This window comes from Podarcis pityusensis (assembly GCF_964106645.2).
Source record: "Podarcis pityusensis genome assembly, chromosome: 4".
Classification (NCBI taxonomy): Eukaryota; Metazoa; Chordata; class Lepidosauria; order Squamata; family Lacertidae; genus Podarcis; species Podarcis pityusensis.
In genome coordinates, this window is record NC_138027.1 from 13,039,501 (window position 1) to 13,064,043 (window position 24,543).

At 42.8% G+C, this 24,543-nt stretch overlaps 1 protein-coding gene across 10 annotated transcripts in view; it reads right to left on the minus strand.

Moving 5' to 3' along the window:
* Positions 1 to 24,543, minus strand: part of DLG2 (discs large MAGUK scaffold protein 2) — a gene marked incomplete at its 3' end in the record, with an annotated part of 818,053 nt that overhangs the window by 640,622 nt on the left and 152,888 nt on the right. For 2 of the 10 annotated variants that reach the window (XM_081001979.1, XM_081001995.1), the window contains exon 1: positions 16,080 to 16,517. The exons of 7 other annotated variants lie outside the window; for them this stretch is intronic. In XM_081001979.1, the coding sequence (XP_080858105.1) occupies positions 16,080 to 16,109 (30 nt within the window). In that variant the 5' untranslated portion in view covers positions 16,110 to 16,517. Of the gene's footprint in view, positions 1 to 16,079; positions 16,518 to 24,543 lie in introns of those variants that run through there. One more of the 10 variants, XM_081001983.1, reaches the window with a different exon arrangement.

Below are 24,543 nucleotides of genomic sequence, written 5' to 3' on the forward strand. Positions count from 1 at the left end.
AGCTAAGCAGTATTAAAGCCCTAATGGGGTCTGACCGAGCAGTTAATTGCATATTTTCTCCCTTAGTTTATGGAGCTTTTCATTGATTTTCTAAAACAAATCACCTTTTGTCTTTCAGAGCTAAAGCTGCTCCCCTAAAGAGGTTTCTCTGAGATCAACGAATGATAAGTTAATGGAGTTTTATCGGAAATTTCGTTCGCACCAAACAAGGTCAATGCTTGGAAGGAACGAGATGCCACTTAGAAATGGAGATCAAAGTAATTCTATTCTCGCTGCTACCATAGAGACCAACGGGGGGTGGGGGGGAGAGAATGATGAGATTTAACAGGCTTAATTCTTCCAGAAATTTAAAATTAACTACAAGGGGGAAAGGGGCAATTACCATATTTTTACAGGAATAAAGAAGAGCAGGAAAAAGGGGCTTTTGACAAGATATAATTACAACCTGTTCCACTTGCAATATGTATAGGCAATGCACATGATTTTCATGAGGTTTCTTGACAACAGCAAAAAATATCCCTGGAAAACACATAAAGGGTTTCAAAAGTCTGCATTCATATTTTGCAAACTCCCAAAGTAGCAAATTAGCTGGCTAAATTAATGAACTATACCTAAAGTGCCACTGCCCAGATGTAGAGATCATAATCTGAGGAGGCTCCTCTCTGTCTGCAACTTCCAGTGGAGATGTGGTTGAAGGCAATGAGAGAACGGGCCTTTTCTGTAGTAGTTCCCCATCCATGGAATGCTCTCCCCAAAGAGACCCGCCAGGGGCCAACTTTGTCATTGTTTTAGCACTAGGCAAACCTTTACATTTATTTAGTGGCCATTTGGGCAGCACCAAATGACTTACTTTGACTAAGTTTTTAATATGCTTATGTAGTTTATTTCTGTGATTGTTTGCTTGCTTGCTTGCTTGCTTGCTTGCTGTTGTTGTTGTTTTAAAAAAAATCTTGCTGTAAATCATTTTGGAACTTTTGTTGTAAGAGTTGAGCCCTAAGTTCCATAAACCTAACTGTTACAATTGGACCAAAATGTAAAGATTGGTAAGGAAAGGTGTGAAATTGGAGTTAAGCCAAACTTCCTTTTCTTTTTTGTTTCATCTCAAAGCAGTGTCACTGATGTGCAAAAAAACCAACACCTCCCAGCTTTACTGATCCACAGTACAAATACGTATTGTTTGAGACTTTTGAACAAATTAGTATTGTTTGATACTTCTTCTTCTTGGTGCTGTTCTCTTTCGTTTTACTCTCACTGCTGATGGCCTCATTTGCCCTCACTGCCTCTTAACCTAGTTGATTCCATCAACTGCATCACTAAATAAATAAATAAATAATAATAATAATTTATTTATTTATACCCAGCCACTCTGGGCGGCTTCCAACAAAATATTAAAATACAGTGTTCTGTTAAACATTAAAAGCTTCCCTAAACAGGGCTGCCTTCAGATGTCTTCTAAAAGTCTGGTAGTTCTTCTCTTTGACATCTGGTGGGAGAGTGTTCCACAGGGCAGGTGCCACTACCGAGAAGGCCTTCTGCCTGGTTCCCTGTAACTTGGCTTCTCACATAAAGTATGTGATGGTGTCATGTGAGTCACCACAGCCAATAGGATTTAACAGAAGTGTGGGCAAATGAAGCTAAATACAATGAGAGTAAAGAAGGAAGAAAATGGAACAGATGAAGCAGCCAGAGAGGGAGAAAAATGACTGAATGACCTTTAAACAATGCAGATGGTTTACCAATTGAGTACTTTTACCTTAAGTGATTTGGCTGCATCAAATATGCTAGCTTCATGTGAACATTTAAGCTGGAGAATATTCAGTGCTGCCTTATTTGTAATATATCACACTTGCCATCTCTGGTGTAAACAGAAAAAGTGATGCAAACAGTGGTGTTAAGTATTAAAACAGCAGACTAGATACTCTAGATTTTCTTCCGGGTGTACTTGTACATCACAAATGCTGAGTTTAGTCTCACACTAACCTCCACACTGATTTCTTAATTTCTATGCTGTTTACAGTTTCTTCAAGGAGGAATTAGTCATGGGGTTTAACTATCTAGATTTTTACCACCATTTTGGCCTTGGAGGACTGACTTAATTTATCTTCTACTATTCCTCCCTCTCTCCTGATGTCTAATTTGTGTGCAAACGCTTCACGGGGCACTTGACAACCCACTCCCCACTGCTTTAGAACAATTTCACTGTGAATTTTGAGTCGATAGGTGTGAACTCTTAACAGTTCTGCGAGCAGAACTAGATAGTGACAGGAGAGGTCCCCAATGACTGGGCTGGAGAACTGAAGACTATCATTGGGACACATGGCAGTTTTACTAAACAAAAGGAGAAAGGCGAGTCAGAGACATAGCTCTGGTTTTTGACAGTGTGCCACAATTTATGGCTCAGGTGCAAAAGTGTGTATATGAGACTGAAGTAAAAGGTAAAGGGACCCCTGACCATTGGTTCAGTCGTGGCCGACTCGGGTGCGGCGCTCATCTCGCTTTATTGGCCGAGGGAGCCGGCGTACAGCTTCCGGGTCATGTGGCCAGCATGACTAAGCCGCTTCTGGCGAACCAGAGCAGCGTATGGAAACGCCGTTTACCTTCCTGCCGGAGCGGTACCTATTTATCTACTTGCACTTTGACGTGCTTTTGAACTGCTAGGTTGGCAGGAGCAGGGACCAAGCAATGGGAGCTCACCCCGTCGTGGGGATTCGAACCGCCGACATCTGATCAGCAAGTCCTAGGCTCTGTGGTTTAACCCACAGCGCCACCCGCGTCCCATGAGACTGAAGTACCTAGGGTCAATTCCACGGTTTTTCTGGGTTGGGTGTGTTTATGTGTGTGCGCGCGCAGCTGCTGAGGCTGTAATCTGAAAGACTGGTACTGAGAGAGGAATTTCTTAAGCTTTTCATTTCATACCATTTCCCCAACCAACCCCCAGCTGCTTCGACAGCACTATGAAAAAAATATGTGTACATGTACCATATTTTTTCTTTTCTTTTTTTTAAAAAAAATGATATTTATTGAAATTTTACAGACAGTAAAGAGTTACAGAATTAAAAAAGAAAAAAGAAAAAAGAAAAAGAAAAAAGATACAAAGATACAAAGACAAAATACATGAAAAGTAAAAAACAATTAAAAACAAATCAATATTTTCATGTCTTTGGCGCAGTTGGAGGAGAAGCAAAATAATGACATCATGTCTCTGCAACTATTAAGCTGGAACATTCACGGTTTTAATTCCCCAGAGAAAAGGAAAAAAGTCTTTCATTTGTTGAAAAAGGAACAATTGGACTTGATTTGTTTACAGGAAACTCACGTGATAAGGCTACACAGGAAAGTATTGATTAACAAAAGATTGGGCCAAGAGTTTATTTCATCGGATAAGGTTAAAAAGAGAGGAGTTGTAATTTATGCTAAAGAGAGCCTATCACCGAAATTCATTTTTAAAGATGACCAAGGAAGATTCGTGGCAATTGAAATTCAAATTCAAGGAGAGAAATTCTTGATAGTAGGAGTTTATGCACCAAACGAGGGGAAATCTGAATTTTTTAAGAAGTTGCATGAGACATTGTTGGACTACATGGAGTATAACATCATTATGATGGGAGACATGGAGTGGTGTCCACAAATATGGATAAGTCACAAAGACAGGTAGTCACGAAAGACGGCAGACTGCCAAAAACCTTTTTTGACATGACTGACAACATGAACTTGATTGACATTTGGAGAACTAAGAACCCCCTGGGTAGAGAGGGAACTTTCTTCTCTGAAGCCAAAATGACATGGACAAGAATTGACCAAATTTGGATAACTAGAGGATTGGCTCCTAAAATTCGAAAAGCGGAAATTTGTCCTAAAACTTGCTCCGACCATAATGCTGTGAGAATGGAGATGAAATTAACACCAATTGGTTCCTTTAGATGGAGGATGAATGACACCTTGGTAACCTCTACATCTCTAAACAAGGCCCAAAAAATCTTGAGAGACTATTTTGAGATAAATTTGAATACCACGGTTGAAAAAAGAGCAATCTGGGACGCAAGCAAAGCGGTCATGAGAGGGTTTCTGATTCAACAGAATGCAATAAAGAAGAGAACTCAAAATGAGAAAAAAGATAAAATTCTGGAGAAAATAAAAGAAGGAGAGAAGAAATTAAGAGCGAAACCAAAGTCGCAAGAGATTTTGAGAGAAATAAAGTTATATCAAGTACAATATATGAAAATGATAAATCAGGAAATAGAATGGAAAATTAAACAGATGAGACAAAAGACATTTGAATCGACTAATAAATGTGGGAAACTGCTAGCCTGGCAGATGAAAAAAAGACAAAAATTAAACACCATCACAAATTTGGAAGTGGAAGGAAAGAATATACAGAATCCATTGGAGATTAGAAAGTGTTTCCAGAGGTATTTTAAACAACTATATACACAAGGGCCACAGAAAGAGACTGATATAGACCAATTTTTAAGAACAAATGGATTACAAAAAATTTCTCAAGAAAATAAGTTAATGCTGAACTATAAAATAACGGAACAGGAGGTTGAAGGTGCCATCCAGAATATGCAGTTGGGCAAATCTCCAGGGCCAGACGGTTTAACCTCAAAATACTATAGATCTTTGAAAGATTGGTTAATTCAACCACTAAAGGAGGTTTGCAATGAAATTTTGGAGGGGAAAAAAGCGCCAGAGTCGTGGAAGGAAGCTTACATTACACTCATACATGGAACTGGCGGAAATGTCTGGCAGAATCCGAGACCAGGGAGAAGAGTTGGTGGAAGAAGATTGGAAGAAATTTAAAGACTATTTGCAGAAATATTGTAAAATTAATGAATGTTAAAATGATGCTGGATTGAAATGAAACGGCTTTAGCAACAAGGTTAAAAAGAATATGTAAAAATGGATTGATAACTAGATGAAAATATGAAGTTATAATATGTTAAGATATAGAATTAAGATAAAAACAAAGAGGGAAGGGATTTGCTGAATTAACCATGTGAACTGGAATACAAAAAAGGGAGGTGTGAGGAGGTCAGGAAACAAGTAAATGAAATATAAGACATGTACCGTATTTTTTCGCGTACAAGACAATGTTTTTTGCTTAGCTTTTTAGTCCAAAATAGGGGCTCATCTTATACACGGGGGTTGTCTTATACACATAAAAATATGGTCCAGCACTTTAGCTATTCGTCCTGCTCCCTGTTGCTAACTGTCAATCACTCACTTGCCTACCCACCCTGCCTTGCCTGTCTGCCTCCTTCAGCGGCGGCGAATTTGGACAAATTCCCCAAGAAAGCTCAACAATTTTAGCAATCTCAAGTATTTAAAATATTTATTTCTTCCTTCAGGGCACAAAAAAATAGGGGCTGTCTTATACATGGGGGCATCTTATTCACCGAACAATACGGTATCTTTTCTGCTAGATGGTTAAGGGGGAAGCTCCTTTGGGGGAATGACTTTTAGCAGAAAATGCCAGACTTAGCCATTCATTCCTGTACTTATATTCTATCAGAAATTCTCCAGGGAGTATTAGCTAACAAAGTTTTTTGGGGGGGGGGGGACCATTAAAACAATAGTTTTAATTAAGAAATACAAAGCAAACCCACACCTCACACAAAAGCAGCAGTTAAAACATTAAAATGAATATTGAACAGAGCCAAGGCTAAAACAAGGGAAATCCTCCACAGCAGATAAATTAAAAGCAGGTCATAAAAGAAACATCTTAAGACAGCAATGGCCTGGCTGTAAAGTGAATGCAGACAACCGAATTTGTTGGGGCATTTAGTTGCACATTCTGGATGCCACAACAGGAAAACCTTCTACTTCAAGCTCCAGAATTAGCTGGGGGGGTGGGTTGGAATCATGGACTTCAATGTGTTGTGCAGCTCCACCCTAAGACTTGGTGGCAACATGAGGAACAGCAATGAGAACTGTCCATGGTTCTGGACGTGGTGACAATGGCAGACAAACAGTGGTTGTCTCAGTGACTGTGGTTGCAGGGGGTCCACTTCATATCGTATGTTGAAGTCAAGGAAGCCAAAATGGTATGTTCAATGCGTACATGATGGAAGGGGGATAGCCATGGGGTAGCCATGGGACCCAGAGTGAAATACTCTACCTCTGTAGTTCCCAATTAGTGGTCTGTGGCACCATTCATATAGCAAAAACTACCATAGAGATATCAAAAATTTCAAAAGTAGGGGGTCTGTGGCTTGACTTGAAAAATAGGGGGGGTTGCAGTACTTAGCTAATTGGGAACCTTTATCCAGTGCAGAGTAAGAACACAGCAATACATGCTATATTTATTGAATATAAACAACAGCCATTAACAACAGTTGAGCAACAACCATGAAAGGAAGTGGTGGTCCAAAAAACATGTTCTGAACAGCAGCCCAAGTACCATGGCATGAAAATTGAGAGAAGAGGAGATTTAGTGAGAGTCATGTCCTGAAGTGATCAGAGGCTACAGATAATTGATTTCCCCCAGTGGATTGAACCATCATGCCGTATGCTTTAAGCAATTTTACAACCCCCCTCCCCCCAAAAAAACCTCTCTTGCACATTCTTTCTTAGAAGTATGCCCCACTGAGCTCAATTACTCCCAAAGAAGCATGAATAGGATTGCGGTTTATGTTATGCTCAGATACTAGGGTTATTCCAGGTGCCTGCATGATATCATGTCATGACTGGCAGCTTTTTGAACAATTCAACAACACATGTACATTTCTACATTTCTACCATGAATGAATTGCCCCCATCAATTTTCTGAAGAATATGTGGCCATAAGAATCCATGTTTTCTCTGCATTTATCATTCAAAACACACAGCATGAATCCATGTAGGTTTCTGGTGCATCAATGATAAGCTGGCCACAAGGATCTCAGGATGGATGCAATTTTTAGAAAGGTAGTCTTGTTAGTCTGTTGCCACAAAAACAAAACAGGGTCTTTTGACACCTTGAATTAGTCTTTAAGGTGCATGTAGGTGTAAAAGAGCACAAGTTTTCATAGACTAGAGTCTGTTCTGTAAATTGTCATCATGAAAGGCACCAGGTTTTGTCAAATGATGAAGTAGGTAACCACCAAGCATCTGATGAAGTGGACGCTAGTCCACAAAAGCTAATGCCATAATAAATCAAATGGTCTTTAAGGTGCTACAAGGCTAAACCTAGAAAGCTGCATTATATGGACTGAGAGCATTGGTTTATCTACTCTGCACTGACTGGCAAGGGCTTTCCAGGGTTTCAGACAGGGATCTTTACCAACCCTATACCAGGAGACGTCAGGACAGAACTTGAGACCTTCTACATGGAAAACATACGGTCATTCCAAAAACAATTATTTGCTGTTTCAGAATAGAGGAAGTCAGAAGATGTATTTTGACCGCACTTGAACATCTTTTGCTGCTAAGGAATGGAGATGATATACGATACTAAATACTGTTTATGTTCTCCAGTGCGATATTATCTATACTACTGCAGAAATCAGCAAAGCTCCCACAGCTTCATAGAGCTATGCCAACATATAGCAGCTGAGGCACTGGCCTTGAATGTGTACTCTGAACCCTAATGGGATTGCTCACGTGTAACTGCGAACCTTCTGCCTGGTTTAACTCTCTTATTACAGTGGTCCTTTTTATAATTGAATTTTGAACTCCTCACTCTCATCTCCTTCATTTGATGAGGACAACTCATTAAAAATCGAAAAACTTTATGAAGGAAACGGACTCCTTTTAATTAATCTGCAGATATTGCATGTAGGCTTGTTTGGGGACTGTGGGGTTAACATGCTAAAACATGCCAGGTTCAGGGATCAAATTGGAAGCCGGTGAAATCATTTGGAAAAGGGCAGATAGCATGTCGGCAGTGACTGCACTTAAGGCTAAGACCCAAGTACTTCCTTGAATTTGTGAACTGGGATAATAAACTGAAAGGGTTCAACTCTCAGGAATTCTTGACATGGGTGTTACAGAACTTCCCCAAAATGGAAACCTTACGGGACTTGTGGCTCTTGTTTTGGTATAAAAGTACTCTCCTTATCTGATTTAGGTCTCTTCCAGATATACTGTGCTGTGTTGTTTTTTCCCCTTTGTATTTGTGCGCAATGCATGTGCTCTTACCATGATTTATAAACCAGGGTCCACAAGCTCTAGAAGGGCACACACTGGGAGGAGGATTTCTTTTTCCATTTTAATGCCCCATTGCTGAAAGGAAAAACTGAGTAGCCATATTCCCCCTTCAAACACACAAAAAAATGCATCTGCTGCCCACCAAAGTACAAACACTGTGTTTGAATCCAAAGGCTTTTGGGAGAAAGAGTATGGTGCCCACTTCAGTTATATATTCCATGCTGTCTTCCTGCTCGTCTGCTGGCCCTAGTCCCCCAGCCCATCTGGAGCATCCTCATGTTCCACAGGAGCACTGAGGTCTCCTGACTTGATTCCTGAGGGCCCCCAGTAGTGGATGGTGCCCTTCTCTGGGTCCTCCTCATCCTGACAGCCCTGGCATCCCTGCCATTCCAACACACCTCAGTTGGGGAGCTCAGAGAATACCTTGCTGGGGGCCTCCCATAATCTGGTACCAGACCTGACTACAACCCTTCCACATATAATCTCCAACTTCGAATCATCACTCTGGTCCAAAGCAGGTATAACACCTTGTACTCCGTGTTCTGTTAGCTTCCAGACTGGATTAGTATAATGCTGACCGTGACCAACTTCAGTTGGTTCAAAATGCAGCAGCCAGATTACTGGTTGGGGTTCCATTTAGATCCCATATAACATACCCTGTTTTAATACAGCGGAACTGGTTGCCAGTTCGTTTCCGGACTCAATTCAAAGTCCTCCCACTAGTGTTCAAAGTCCTAAATGACTCAGGCCCCAAATATCTGAAAGACTGCCTCCTTCCCTACAGATCCTCAAGTGCTGAGATCAGCAGAGGGGTCCTCTTGGTCCATTCCACCACCCTTGGAGCCCCAGGGGTGGCGGCCCAGTAGAGGACATTCTCTTTTGCAGCCCCTAAGCTATGGAACTTCCTTTCCACAGAGGTACATCTGGAACCCTTGTTATACAGCTTCTGCAGAATGCTGAAGATGCACTTTTTTTACCCTGCTCTCCTATGTTTTTAGGACTCACCTTATTTCTGTGCTTGACAGTTCTTTTAAATTGTTTTTAACACAGTGTTTTAATGCTTTGACTCACCCTGAGACCTTTGGGTGAAGGGCAGGTAATAAATACACAACTTAGCAAAGTAGGTGGAATTAAAACAACAACAACAACACATTCCCCTGCTGCCTGCCCATGCCTCCTCCCCCTTCCCTTCCCTTCCCGTGTTGTGTCTATTTTAGACTTTAAGGCCCTTGGAACAGGGACCTGTCACACTTTGTAGAATGCCATGTACACTGACAGCAGTATATAAAGATAGATTATGCATGTGATGCTTTGAACATTAGGAAGTTCTATATCAGGGTAGCCAATGTGGTGGCCTCCAAATGCTGGACTGCCACTCCCATCATCTCTGACCATTTGCCATGATGGCTGGGGCTGATGGGAAGTGGAGTCCAAAGACCTCTAAAAGGCACTACTTCATGATCCCTGTTCTATATGAATGCTAAATATTTTAAATTCCTTTGTCACATGATTGTTCCACCATTTCTTTTGCTTCTTGGCTCACATCAAGTAGATTGTGAGTTTTCCAGCATGGCTGGTTGTTTCAGTTTTGCACGCAGAACTTAGTATCAACGTTTTCTGTGCTATATAAATAATGAAGATGCAATAATCAATAATTTACTTGCATGGATAGAACTCAACCTAAGGAATCCCTTTTCTCTTATTACTCTTCCCCTAAAGTCTAAACTGAAGCAATAAATGCAGTTAATAAACTAAACTAACCACACACATACACACTTTAAATACAACTGGAAACAGCTAAATCTTAGCCGCAATACCCAACGCTAATTTATTTGTACAAAGTTCAGGGGGGGGGTGTGAATGAGCAGCGCACGTCACTTACTTCAGAGCTTTATAGAATTCAGGCCCAGCCTAGTACACATACATCTAACATTTGCAAATATAACAGATGTTGCTTACTTCTCTGACGCCAAGGACGTTGATCTCAATCTCAGATGCTCCAGGCGAAGAGCATCTGCGGCTCCTGAGCATGAATTTTAAGGTTCTAGAAAGTACATCAATGCAAAAGTGGAGCTGTCCCTGGCACTTACTTCATTTATATTGCAAAGATGAACTCCACTGCACAGAATGACTTGAACCTGAACATTTTGCTGCCGCTGCTGCCGCCACCACCATCATCATCTTCAGAGGAATCTGGATTTACTCTCACATGCCCATAGCAGTTGTTTACTGATTGACCTCTGAGCTGTATGCATAATTAATGGATACAAGTACTGACATCCCATACTCATGTTAAGACTGCTCCGGTGGGTTGCTCCAGTGACACAGGAACTGCCACATTCTCCCCAACATATGCTAGGTACAGCCATATACAGCTGTGTAATCTCTGCATTGTATATTCTAACGCTGAACTCAATTCTCCCAAGTGCCATAAGAATAGGAGAAGAGCCCTGTTGGATGATGCTAAAGGGCCATCCAGCAAATCTGTCAATTTAGATTTCTCTCCTTTTCTCATTTTTCCAATCTTACGTTCAATTCCACACATTTCCACCTCAGTTTACAATTAAATGAAGAAGTCCTTGCGAAAATTCACCGGCATTTAATACGAATTTCTCCTAATCACATATTTACAGCCTAATACGCACATTTTTGCAAACCAGCTTCCCCTAAAGTAATGCATTTTTTAATGTTATAGTCACTAATTTCAGCATTTCTATGGATACCTTACCTCAGTATATGCATTCTTGCACACATTACTTGGCTGGAGAACTGCACTGCAAAATTCAGAGAAGGCTGAACTTCAAAGGATGGCTGGGTTTTGGCTTGTCTCTACATGCAAAACTGGATTAAATTGCTCACTCATCCCATGGGCAGTCCAGTCCAGTCCTCAGTTCTCACAGCAAGCAATCGGATCCCACAAGCAGGACATGAGCACAATAGCCCTCCCCCCATTTGTGAGCCTCAGCGATGGGTATTCAGAGGCATACTACCTCCAACGCTGGAGGCAGCCACAATGGAGCTGTCCCAATGACCTCTTTGGTAACTGTAGCAGCAAGACACCTTCATCTGCCCCATCTGCAATAAACATGTATCTCCTGCATCGGTTTCTACAGCCATTGCAGGTGTTGTAGCTGTCCAGCGGTTTGACTTTACCCCCAAAGGTGCAATCTTCCATTGTCCCCCAAAACAGACAGCTGCCAACAAAATTTTTAGAACTTGGGAAGCAATCCTATGCACAAGAAATTGGGATAAAGCCAGCCAGCCTAAGCTCAACTGATATAAAGTTACACCAGATCCAAATTTGGTTCAGCAGCGGGGCTACTGCTGGCTGAGCCAGGATAAGCCTGGCCAACGAATAGTGTTTGAGTTACACCACCCTTTGGCGAAACAAAACAAAAAAAATGCCTTCCAGTAACACCTTAGAGACCAACTAAGTTTGTTATTGGTATGAGCTTTCGCGTGCATGCACACTTCTTCAGATGTGTGCATGCACACGAAAGCTCATACCAATAACAAACTTAGTTGGAAGGAATTGTTTTGTTTTGTTTTGTTTTGTTTCGACTACTGCAGACCAACACGGCTACCTACCTGTAACCACCCTTTGGGGCAGCTTAACTTTCACTATGTTACCAGGTCACATGACCAAACTGAATGGGCATATGATCCAGCCTAAGTTCCCCTTCTCTGGTCCTGCACCCAAGAACACACCCTTTCCGGGGCTTATGCAGGCTTAAGATGCAGCAGTCTTGGCACATCCAGTTGGGTCATCCAAAGACAAGCCGGCATAGCCTGCTGAGAAACTCTCAGCTCAGCTGGAGAACGGCTGGATCCTAACCCATTCATCCCAGCAGAGCTTGCTATGGGGTTGCTCCCTAAGAGCCTTGCCAATTACTAGTTCTGAATCTTCATCCTTCTGACTCTTTGGCAGTAAGTTCAGGGCATAGATTCCTAATTGTGTAACTGACATGGGGAATTCACCGCTCCAAAGTATGGTGGTGGTCACCAGTTGGGCCAAACTAGACAAGATGCCATTCATGCAATTAACAGCTTTGTGGATATATTTTTCAAAGTAAATTGCAGGCACAGGAGACCTGACCCAGGAGTAAGCGGTCCTTCATCCTTTAGCCCTGATCAGGTCCCCAGAGCCTACTAAATGCACTGTACAGGATAAGGAGCACTCATTGGCTCCAATGTGAGCTTTCCCCCCATTGCAGGTAACAGGTACAGTCCCTCCCCCCCCCCGATTTGCATTTGGATTGCAGGGTTAAATCCCCCTACCCAGCACCTTGGAGCAGAGGCAATGCAGATTGGGGGTCCCACTTGCAATCTACTTTTAAAAAATCTTTCATGCAATTGGCAATTGCATGAATAATATTGTGCCGCCTTGGGCCCTTAGCTTTTCATACTAATGGGAGGATAGGTCTGTCACCATCAATCAGAAAGCCGCCTTATGCCGAGTCATGCCATTGGTCCACCCAGCTCAGCACTACGAACCAGGTGCCCTTCAGATGTTGGAGCGACAGCACCCCACCTGCTGGGAAGGTAGCCTAGCAGCTCCACCCTACTCGGCAAGTCGCTTCTCATTAAGGTAACAAAATAATTATTTTTAATATCTGTACTGTATAGGGCTTTCAGGTGCTCAAAGCACTTTACAAGCATTTTCAAGTTGGAACCACAGCGGAACTTGCAGCGCCAATGAAGATCTTATTGCAGCAGGTAATATTGCCGATTTTATGATTAGTTTTAACTGATTTTATATTTACTGTGTCTTTTTAGTCTTGCTGTACACTGCTTAGAGCCTACAGTGCAAGCAGCATATAAACTGGTGAAATAAATAACAACCCAAGGAATTCTGGGAACTGTGGGTTTTTTAGGATGCTGAGAGGTGTTAGTAGACCTCCTTTTGCCCTTACAAAACTAGAATTCCTGGAAAACCCTAGCAAGAGGGGTTGATTGTAAAACCATTCTGGGAACTGTAGCTCAGTTAACGGAATTGGTGGAACTCTCTTAACAACCCTCAACCCCCTTAACAAACTACTAAAGCTTGCTTTGGTTAAATTTGTGTTAATTTTGGGCTCAATGTTTGCTTTACAGTGGTACCTCGGGTTACAGACACTTCAGGTTACAGACTCCGCTAACCCAGAAGTGGTACCTCGGGTTGAGAACTTTACCTCAGGATGAGAACGGAAACCGTGCAGCGGTGGTGCAGCGGAAGCGGGAGGCCCCATTAGCTAAAGTGTTACCTCAGGTTAAGAACAGTTTCAGGTTAAGAATGGACCTCTGGAACAAATTAAGTTCTTAACCAGAAGTACCACTGTATTATAATTCTGGCTTATTAATTCTTTCTTTATTTGCAATATTATTGTATTCTGTATTAGTGCTTTACGGGAGTCGCCTTGAGGGAGCTTTTTTGCACTCAGAGGTGGTGTATGAATATCTTAAATAAAATAAATAAATAGTGAGTTTATGGCAGAGGTGATATTCAAACCATAGACTTCCTGATCTGGAGCCCAGTCTCTTAGCCACTATGCTACACCACCTCTCTCTGAACAAAATAAAAAAAATCCTTCCAGTAGCACCTCAGAGACCAACTAAGTTAGTTATTGGTATGAGCTTTCGTGTGCAGGCACACTTCTTCAGATACACTGAAATAACTAATAAAAACTTAGTTGGTCTCTGAGGTGCTACTGGAAGGATTTTTTTTTATTTTGTTTCGACTACGGCAGACCAACACGGCTACCTACCTGTAACTACACCTCTCTCTGAATCAGTGAAGATGAAGGACTGCAAATGGAGGGGAAGGGAATGACCAACCCACACACAAATGAAACACAATCAACAAAGTACACAAACGGTAGAGGACGCTAACTCTCCATAATTTACCTCCCACAAGAGTTTATTGACAAGACTTGTGTCACCTCTTCTGCGGCAACCAAGTGGCAATGGTAAAAAAATTCTTGTGGGTCTGTGCATACCTCAGTGAGTGACCAAGTACAACAGCCTTCTACCTTTCCAATACTCCAACCTGCAACATGAGGCCAGTTTTTCAATTATTATCATGTCACCATCCCTTTCTTGGCATCTTGCCTTCCCTGCTTTACATCTGTCACTTAAAGGCGGCCGCAATTGCACCATCATACTATTTAGAGACCAATGTCACTGCACTCCTTCCATTTCTGAAATTGCCAAGTGCAAAAAGGTACATTATATAATCTGATAACTAAAGCAGAACACCCAGCCACAGCTTTGCTTGCTGAGTTTGGGTGTGTGTGTGTTCTTCCTTCTTCTTTGCAGCAGCTCCCACTGCAAAAGAGATTAGCCACTATTCAGCTTTGAAGAAGACTTGCCTCTTTGACACTAGGGGTAGAACAGCAAGCGGAACTCTGGTTGCACAAGCTACTCCAACTCCCCATGCATGCCCCCATCTTAGTATCCTGGCTATAGGGGCCAGAACAAAGGAAGCGACTTGCAGGTTGGTGGAATTTGGGGCTGTTGTGTGTTCTGAATATGGGGTGTCCAGCAAGGCTGTGGCTTGTGCATCATCCCCCACTGGCGGCCAACGAAATGTCAGGACAGATTACGCGATGATGACTGGGGAAGAGCTGTAGCTCAATGGTCCATCATCTGCGTAGAAGGGGCCAGGATCAGTTCCTGGTATCTCCAGAGGTAGGGCTCCTGGGAATGTCTCCTGTGTGAAACCCTGGAAAGCAGCTAATCACTCAGTGCAGACAGCATTGAACTAGATGGACCAGTAGTTTGATCCAGTTTAAGGCAGCTTTCTATGTTCGTATTACGTAATCAGAGTGCACAGTGCTGTAGAGTACAAAGGAACAGGATCCTGGCCCAATGAGTTTACAATCTACCATTTAACACAGGGGAAACAACAGCAGAAAGGATGAGATGCTACTCATGGTCCCTTGCAAAATGTTCCAGGTCAGGTCGCATCACTCTTCTGAACCACTTGGGGGACTCTGCTCACTGAGATTCCTCCACTGCAGGGGGTTGGACTAGATGACCCTCAGGGTCCCTTCCAACTCTACGGTTCTACCATTCTATTCATTAGCATGTCTGCATACCCACTTCTCCTTTAGCTTGCTTCTCCTTCTGCTTTGCCTTGCTTCACCTCCAACTTAAAAAGGAGCTTGGTCTGACATAAGCATAGTTGCAATGAGCCATATGAAATATTTTTTGCACACACAGAGAGAGGTTAATGTCCTATTTAACATGCATATATTATTATTAATAATAATTAAATTCATATTCCACCCTTCATCCCAAAGTGGTTTACAACATATTAGAAAGGTCAAGAAGAGCCCAGGTTAGGCCAAATGCCCATCTTTAGACTAACATTCTGCTGCCAAGAACAGCCAGCCAGATCCCTCCAGGATGCTTGCAAACTGAGTGTTGCTTTGTTCCCCAGAGGTAAACTGCCCCTAAATATGGAGGGTCCACTGTGTCATCATGCTAACCTAATGCAAACTTGGATTCTCCAATCAGAAACCCTGTCCTTATCAAAACTTCACATGATTGGCTTTTAAGGCAAAAGTGTATGAAATGCTCAGAGTTTCAAAAAGCAACAACTGGTGAACCGCAGCTAACTCATTTTCATTAAAATCTGCAGCGATGTGTGCATAGAGGCTATTTTTTCTGCATGTCCTCTAGTACCTGAGTTATTAATAGATGCAAGCAAAATCTAAGATTAAAACACACAAAGACACACACACTAAGCAGGCCTCTTTCTGGTTAAAGGCAATTAATACATTGTTTAGAAAGGAGGTATATCAGAACATAGATAGAGCTTAACAGTCATGTCAGGGGAATTGAATACCGGCTGAAGCCAGGCTTTTAGTTATCACTTCATCTCGCAACCTGAGCCTGAGAACATCTTCCGTCTGTTTAATCACAGGCGGGGAATGAAAGACAAGCAAACGGCAACATTTTCCAGTTCCTACCTTAGTAGTGACAATGCACAGACAATCCATTCCGATAAGCTCTCCAGGAGTACGTGGAAATCCTCAAGCAAATCAGCAAGGCTTTTACAAGAAATAGAAGAGGAGCATGCACAGGCTTGAATCTACAGAGCTGGCTGCCGTTTTTTGCCCCCCCTCCCTTCCTGACAGGCCCCGCAGAAGAAACTCGAGTCCTCCTCCACATCGCTTAAAGGCAGGCATGATTCTCCCAGGGATCCGAAGCCCCGTTAGAAAGCATCTCAAGCAAAACTTCCAGGTGGCTTCTCCAGCTTGATTGCTGCATTGTCCAGCTTGCAATCAGAAATATCCTCTAAGCAGTCTGTTCTAAACGGTGAAGAGGAGAGCCACAAACACGTACGAGGGACCAGGAAGCATTGCATATCATCTCTGTTTCTACAATTCTGATCGGCTCTTTCAGTATAACCCAAAAAAGGCTTTCTCTGCCAAGTCTCTCTCTTTTTCTTTCTCGCGCTCTCTCTCTCTCTCCCTCTCCCTCTTGTGTTATCTCTGCTTTAAAAAAAATAATACTCGGTTTGTGTTTGCAAATTCTGAGTAAGCACAATGCACACAACTATTGGGCCCATCCATCAAAGGACTATCAGTGCGCTGCCAAAACAATAGCTTTGGGGTTGTAAAGCTCATTATTAGAAGCACGCTTCCCAAGTACACATTTTGCTAGAGTACTGCGGTGTGCAATGCAGTTTTTTTCCCCACCTTGCCTAAATCACTCATAGTTTCTCAAAGCAGATTCACAGCTAGGAAATGGACCTGGGAGAAACATAGAGGGTTAAGGAGAAAACAAATATGTAGCATCCCTTATGTGGTTCGCTGCTGGTTGCTGCTTAATGCAGGAGAACACCTAAGAATTCTAAGTCCTAGAGGCCATTGGCTGAAGACAGTGCTTTTATAATGTGCCTCTTATATAGCAGGATCTCCACTGCAAGAGTGATGTAATTTTGGTATGTACAGACAGTTGGAGACACTTAGTCTATAAGAGACTTGGAAGGAGGCATTCTGTGATCATATATTTCATCTAGTTCGTCCCATTGCTAGTCCTGATCAAAGAGGTACTGCAGGTTTTAGAAATGGTTTTTAAAAAAAAAAAAAAAAAAAAACCTGCAAAGCCCATTTACCATAGGTGCAAGCAGGATGAAAGAGCAAACCCTCTTTCAAATTGCCTTCAGTTCTTGGGGGAAGTAGAGAAAGCTGTCATCTGTTTCCAAATCAAAGCACTGTAATTAGAAAGCTCTGGAAAACAGGCGTTTTAATTAAGGACGCTTCCAAAAAAATCTGAATTGCTTCTTATTGTTGTTGTTTCCAAAGGGGAAGCATCAGGAATTCTCCTTTTTTTTTTTTTTCCAGGGAAGGAGTATTTCTGAATGTTATGCGGATCACACATAGCATTGCAGCAGCTTTCAGTTCATTCATATATTCTTCCCACACACAAATTACTAAAGTGCTTGTATTCACTGAAGCACCACCACAAAACAAGCGATCTTGATGTGATCACAGTATGGTCATATCAAGGTTCTTTTCCAATGCACAGAAGTCTATGTGTGCATCAGTTAAGACACTACACAAAAGGAATCAGACACAACCACACTGATATTGCTTCCTCGCAGTGTTTATTATTAATGCGCACAAACACACTGATGTGATTTAGAGACGGGAAGAAATTCAAATCAAAGAATTACAGCATTGGGAAAGACCTTCAAGGTTCTGTAGTCCAACACATACACCAGCTCAATTAGGGATCTGCAATGCAGGATGCAACTACAGCAGCGATGTCTAATCTGTGCTTTCCAAACACTGTAGGACTCCAACTCCCATAATCACTGACCATCGGCCATGCTGGCTGGGGCTGATGGGAGCTAGAGTCCAGCAACATTTTATTTGAAGGGCTGTGGGTTAGCCACCCCTGAACTGCAGCAGACCTAGAGATGTGGGAAGCTGAATCAGACCATGGGTTTATCTAGCACACTATGAAGGACAGTGGGTCACCAGGCAGAAGTCTCTCCTGGCCCTACCTCAAGGTGCTGGGGACTGTACTTAGGGCCGTCTACATGCACAGCAGATGCTCCAGCCCTGAGCTACAGCCCTTCCCCTTGGATGGATGAAAAACAACCATCCAGCCTCTGCTTAAATGCCTCCAGCAAGTCCTGACACCTCCCCAGGCAATCGGATTCCTCTTTCCACTAGGAAGCTTTTCCTAATGTTTAGTTAAAATCTACATCCCTGCAGTTTCCTCCTACTGGTTATAGGCCTGCCCTCTGGGAACAATAGACAGCAAATGAGTAAGTCCGAGTGAACTGAAACGTGCAGCAAACCACACAGACTCCGGTTCCAGAATTCATTTTTAGAAATTTGGCTAGTTGTGGCAGAACTGGAACGCAGGGCAGGGCAAAGGCGTGGCTCAGTAGAGGAACAGAATATGGGAAATCACAGCTTTTTACAACTCTCTCTCTCTCTCTCGTGACATATGTGGCGTGATAGCTATCCCATGACAGCAGCCAGTACTCTGAACATTTATGATACAGTGGTACCTCGGGTTACATACGCTTCAGGTTACATACGCTTCAGCTTACAGACTCCACTAACCCAGAAATAGTGCTTCAGGTTAAGAACTTTGCTTCAGGATGAGAACAGAAATCATGCTCCGGCGGCGCGGCAGCAGCAGGAGGCCCCATTAGCTAAAATGGTGCTTCAGGTTAAGAACAGTTTCAGGTTAAGAACGGACCTCCAGAACGAATTAAGTACTTAACCCGAGGTACCACTGTACAATGTAAGGGTGTGCAACTTTCCTGTTCACATATTTAGGTATCTTGGACGGGAGAGAGGGCTGCCACTTTTTAACATGGCTAAATATGGACGGTCTAGCCAGTCATCATTCCAATAGGCAAAATTAATGGCGGCTGTGGCCACCATTGTATAATCATAGGCATCTAGTTACTTTTTCCCATTATAAAATATGAAGTTGGAAATACCTAATGTGCAGTATTGCTTTAAAAAAAAAAGTACAGTTGTTTCGGTAGTCTGTGGTTAAGGGGAGTGGATCTATGTGGTGGCAGGCAAGAACACAGCATGCATGGAACAACTGTGTGGGTAGGAGGAGTGGAAATTTGCAGTGGCAGGCAAGAACATGTCACACATGCAGCAAATGTGAAGGTGTGATTGTGCCTCCTTCGTACATTGCAGTGATTTTTCAGGCTGAAGGTGAGGGACTTTTCTGTGAGAGCCAGGAACGTCCCCATGTGTGCAGAATGCAGGATGCTTTTATTGACTAGTGCATCTCTGAATGTGGAAGAGACATTTTGCACCAAGTTGTAAAGAATACTCAAATAAGGGGGGGGGGAGTGCTGGTTTTGATTATTTAAACTGTTTTTAATGGGTTTTCTTGCTTGCCATGAGTTCTCACTGGAGAGAGGTGGGTTGGAAATGAAATTAAAATAAAATAAAGAGCTTGGTATCTTCTTGGTGGACATAAGAAAATTCATTGCAAAGTTTTTTTAGGGGGGGGTGTGGATGAGACATAGATAAATAGATCATAGATAGATAGGGTTTTTTTCACATTTGGGCATTACAAGTTAAGGCAGATATAACAACCTAAGTGATTTGAACATACGTTCATTCACTTCCTTATAAAAACATTCCTGAAGCTGAAAAAGAAACCCAGAATATACTCAAATCAGTGCTACTACACTTGCAATGAAATTCTATACATGCATTGACCTAAGTAAGCCTGAATGAGTTCGCGATTGAGCCCCATTACTTCTGAGCAGATAGCACTGCTAAAATAGTATGACCGGCTTTACCCTTTGTTACCTGTGAATGCAGTCCTTCTATGATTCACGCTTATAGAACAGGGGTCACCAACGCAGCACCCGTGGGCACCATAGAACCCATGGCAGCTTCCAGTGGTGCCACTGAGCAGGAGTTCCAAAATTTATCCTTTCGGTTTTTTAACAAAAATAAGTAACCAGCCCTCCTATAAAGAAAGTCATGGGGAAAATGTTATGGTACTTTACATAGAAAGTAAAAGTGTGGTGGCTGTGCTCCATGTTGTTATGAGACAGCAACAGCATGAGAGAGAGAGAGAGAGAGAGAGAGAGAGAGAGAGAGAGAGAGATCAGTATTATGTGATCTCCACAATCAGGACTTCCTATGGCAAGCATAAGGTTGTTGGGGGTGGTTGCCACTCTAAGTTTGTGTTATGCTATGCTCCCTTCGGGGCAGCCATTTTGTAACTGGCACCCACAAGACTCTCAAAATTTGCCCACTAGTCCAAAATTTGCCCACTGTTACAGAAGAATAACTATCTGAAACCTGGTCAGCGTAGCTCCGAGTAATTTCTCTTCCTACCTGAGTTGTGTGTAACTGGCATATTCTATACCAAAAAAGGAGGTAGCACTGATTTAAAAAGAGAAAATTTCTAACCCTTGTGCATCTCTTATTCTTTGGGTTCCCCCATTCACCTAATAACAAAAAAATAAAAACCAAAGAAAGTGTGATTTTATACTCGCATTCATGATTTCCCCTGGTACAAACTCAGTTAACAACTCCACGTGCAAAGAAATATTTATTCTCTTTTCCAGACAAACGGCACGTAACTTTTCAAATCCCTTACTGCTTGATCCCATCTATGTTTACTTGAAAAGCAAATCCAGCCAAAGTCAAGAGGGCTTACTCCCAAGTAACAACATGCACATGGGGCTGCAAACATAATCACTTCAACCTGGAGTTGTGTCACAGCTTTGCAACAAATATTGATGCAGAGTACTAAAGTACTCCACACACACCCCACATCCCAGCTTCTGCTTCCCCGACAACAACCCATAAACACACCTTTGTTGCAGCCACACTGTTGCAGAGTTTCCCTTTGAGAAGCCGCACATGATCCATGCTCAGAAGAGAAGCCTTCTCAATCGTTAAGCCTTCCCGCTCTCACAAAGAAGAGGCAGAAGGGGTCAGGATATAGATAAAATGAGAGCCCTGCCCGAAAAGTGAGGAAAATCAATGCCCTCTTCAAGTGGAACCGTCTAGACATCCATATGATACAGTCCAGGCTTTCGGCATAATGAAGAACCCAACCCCTATAGATCCTTTTCCTGGGAATCTCTTATTCTCATTCCAGCTGAAGTATGTTTCCAATAAACCGTTCTAAGGAAGAAGGGGATGTTTTAAGAGCCATCTACTTTCTGTAAATTATTCAGATTATAACCCCAATGTTACTGTGGTCTCTCAAGAGGCAAACGATACAGCCAAGCACATACCATTACTTTGCTAAGAGTCAATCCTGGCTACTAAAGATCTAAAGCAATTTTGCAAAAAAAAAAAAAAAATCCATAGCATCTCAGATGTTCCCAGACAGCAATAAAAAACGGGGGTGCATAGAGACCTACCCGCAGACTATAAAAAGCTTATGCTAAAGGCGGTTGTAAAAGGAAAAGAAAAGAAAGACTTTGCAAAACTCTCCATAACTTCAGAAGAAAGAAGTGCTGCTGTTTCGGGATTTCTAGTAGATTTCAGAAACTTTGCATGGGGTTGTACAGTAGAAACACTCACAACTGGAAGCTATATATGAAGACACAGTTGGGGTTGCCACGTAGACACCTCGCAGCCTGGACACTGGACAAAGCCCATTAAGTCTCTGGCTAAAACAGGAAAGAAGGCAGCCACATAACTGTTCCTGCCCATTCCCTCTGCAGACTTCTTGTTCACCCTTAGCTCTCACAGCTGGAGGCCTTACTAGGGCCAGCAGTGGAGAGGAGGGAGTAGGTGACAGGACTACAAGGCTGTAGCTGCCTTGTCCCATGCTAAGCAAGAGATGTGCCCAGTGTTTGGGGTTGGGAGGGGGCAAGCCTGCACTCAGTAGACTCAGCTGATTGCATGTCACTATAATGCCATGTGAACTCAACCTGTGATGATCCAACTATTTTGGAAAGGTCCAGCGCCACAGGAATAAACCAGACCTCATTGTTCCCAGAGCTAGAATCAAATGAGACCTCCCCAGTAGAGGAGGACCCCAAACAGGATCAGGGAGAATTGGGAAGAGGCCCACTCAGGGCCGAATTTAAGTTTGATGAGACCCTAAGCTACTGAAGGTAATGGGGCTCTTTATATGTCCAGCTGTCCTTTGTCAACAACAGATTGTCGCTGTTTTTTGTGTGGAATATATGCTATATGGTAATTTATGGACCTAATAGGTATCTAAAGCCATTTGAGCATGCAGAATGTAGGCACCCTATATATAGAAATGAGCAAACCAGTGATATTTTAGGGTGCAGGCGGGGCCCATTACTTACATCATAGGAGCCTACACAACACAAAACACTGTTGCTGTATGTGTTTTATTTTATTTGTTTTTTATCTTATATTTTGGAAATGTACATCCAGTTTAGTTTAGTTTAGTTTTTTTTAAAAAAATTGGGGTCCCCAAGAGAGTGGGGCCCTAAGCTATAGCTTGTTTAGCTTATACATAAATCCGGCACTGGGCCAGCTCCTATAGGATGGTGGACCACTCACATCCCTTATTCCTTTTGGTTGGGTAAAAGGTAAAGGTAAAGGGACCCCTGACCATTAGGTCCAGTTGTGACCGACTCTGGGGTTGCGGCGCTCATCTCACTTTATTGGCCGAGGGAGCCGGCGTACAGCTTCCGGGTCATGTGGCCAGCATGACTAAGCCGCTTCTGGCCAACCAGAGCAGCACACGGAAACGCCGTTTACCTTCCCGCTAGAGCGGTACCTATTTATCTACTTGCACTTTGACATGCTTTCGAACTGCTAGGTTAGCAGGAGCAGGGACCAAGCAACGGGAGCTCATCCCATCGCGGGGATTCAAACCGCTGACCTTCTGATCGGCAAGTCCTAGGCTCTGTGGTTTAACCCACAGTGCCACCCGTGTCCCTAGTTGGCTGGGTAGTGGGAAGCAAAGTAAACATACTAGGGAATTTAAAACAGGAGCTCAGACATCATGGGTTCTATATCTTCAGCTTCTGCAGTGGCCTCAGAGGGACCAGAGCTGAAGGGACAGGCTTCTGCTCCAAAACAAACATATCCATTAACAGTGACCTCTTGAAGCCACAACGCAGGTTGGAAGGACTGAAAACCTCCTCCTTCAGAACGGGGGAAATGAGGGGGTCAGGTACATAGGCTATGCAATACCGTAAACGAAACATTGCAGGGGGTTGGACTGGATGACACTTACAACTCTACAATTCTGCGATTCTATTATTCTATGAAACAAAAAGTAACATACAATTGATATTAATTACTGTATTTAATTTGTATTCCGCCCTTCATCCAGAGATCACAGGACAGTTTACAACAGAAAAATACAAAATGAGGCACCAATTGCATAACAAAACAAAAACAAACCAATAACACACACACACACACACACACACACACACACACATATGTAAAAGGCCATAGACTGTTTAATCAGAGAAACGTTTTTGACTGGTGCATAAAGATATGTAATGAAGGTGCCAGGTGAGCCTCCCTGGGGGGAGCATTCCACAAATGGGGAGCCACCACAAAAAAGGCCCATTCTCATATTGTCACCCCCTGGACCTCTCTTGGAGGGGGCACACGAAGCAGGGCCTCAGATGGTTGCAAAGTCTGGGTCAGTTCATATGGGGAGAGGCAGTCCTTGAGGTATCACAGATTAAAGGCTTTATAGCTCAAAACCAGCACTTTGAATTGGGCCTGGAAACTGATTAGCAGCCAGTGTTATATGCTCAAACCATCTTGCCCCAGTGAGCAACCTGGCTGTTGAATTCTGCACCCACTGAAGTCTCTGATCTGCCTTCTGAGGCAGCCCCAAATGTAATGAATGCATTGCAGTAATCTAACCTAGAGGTTATCAGAGCATAGACAACAGAAGTTAAGCTATCCCTGTCCAGATTGGGGTGCAGCTGGGCCACCAGCCAAAGCTAATGGAAGGCACTCCATACGACTGAGGCCACCTGAGCCTAAAGAGACAGCAAAGGATCCAGAAGTAACCCCAAGCTACATACCTGCTCCTTCAGAGGAAGTGTAACCCCATCAAAAGCAGTCAATCTCCCATCCTTCCAGTCTAGGGAATCACCCGCTAACAGTGCCCCAGTCGTATCTTACAACTTAATGTCATTCAATATAAACTTTATACCCACTCATATCAAAAGGCAGAAAGCTACCTTTCACTTTTGGGGATGATACATGGTAGGTCTTCTGTTCTTCCTGCTTACAAATTTTAAACATCTACTGAAAACTATGTTATTCTGACGGTCCTTTGCAAATGCATTTCTTTTCCCCAACTGTTCCCCCCCCCCCCCGAGGCTTTTATTGAAGTTTTATTGATCCTTGCTGTAATTTTGTATGGTGTGTTCCACCTTGCTGAATTCTTGTGAAAACTACAGTCCCTTTCTATATATTAAACAAATAAATCAGAAATGCTCTGTGAAAG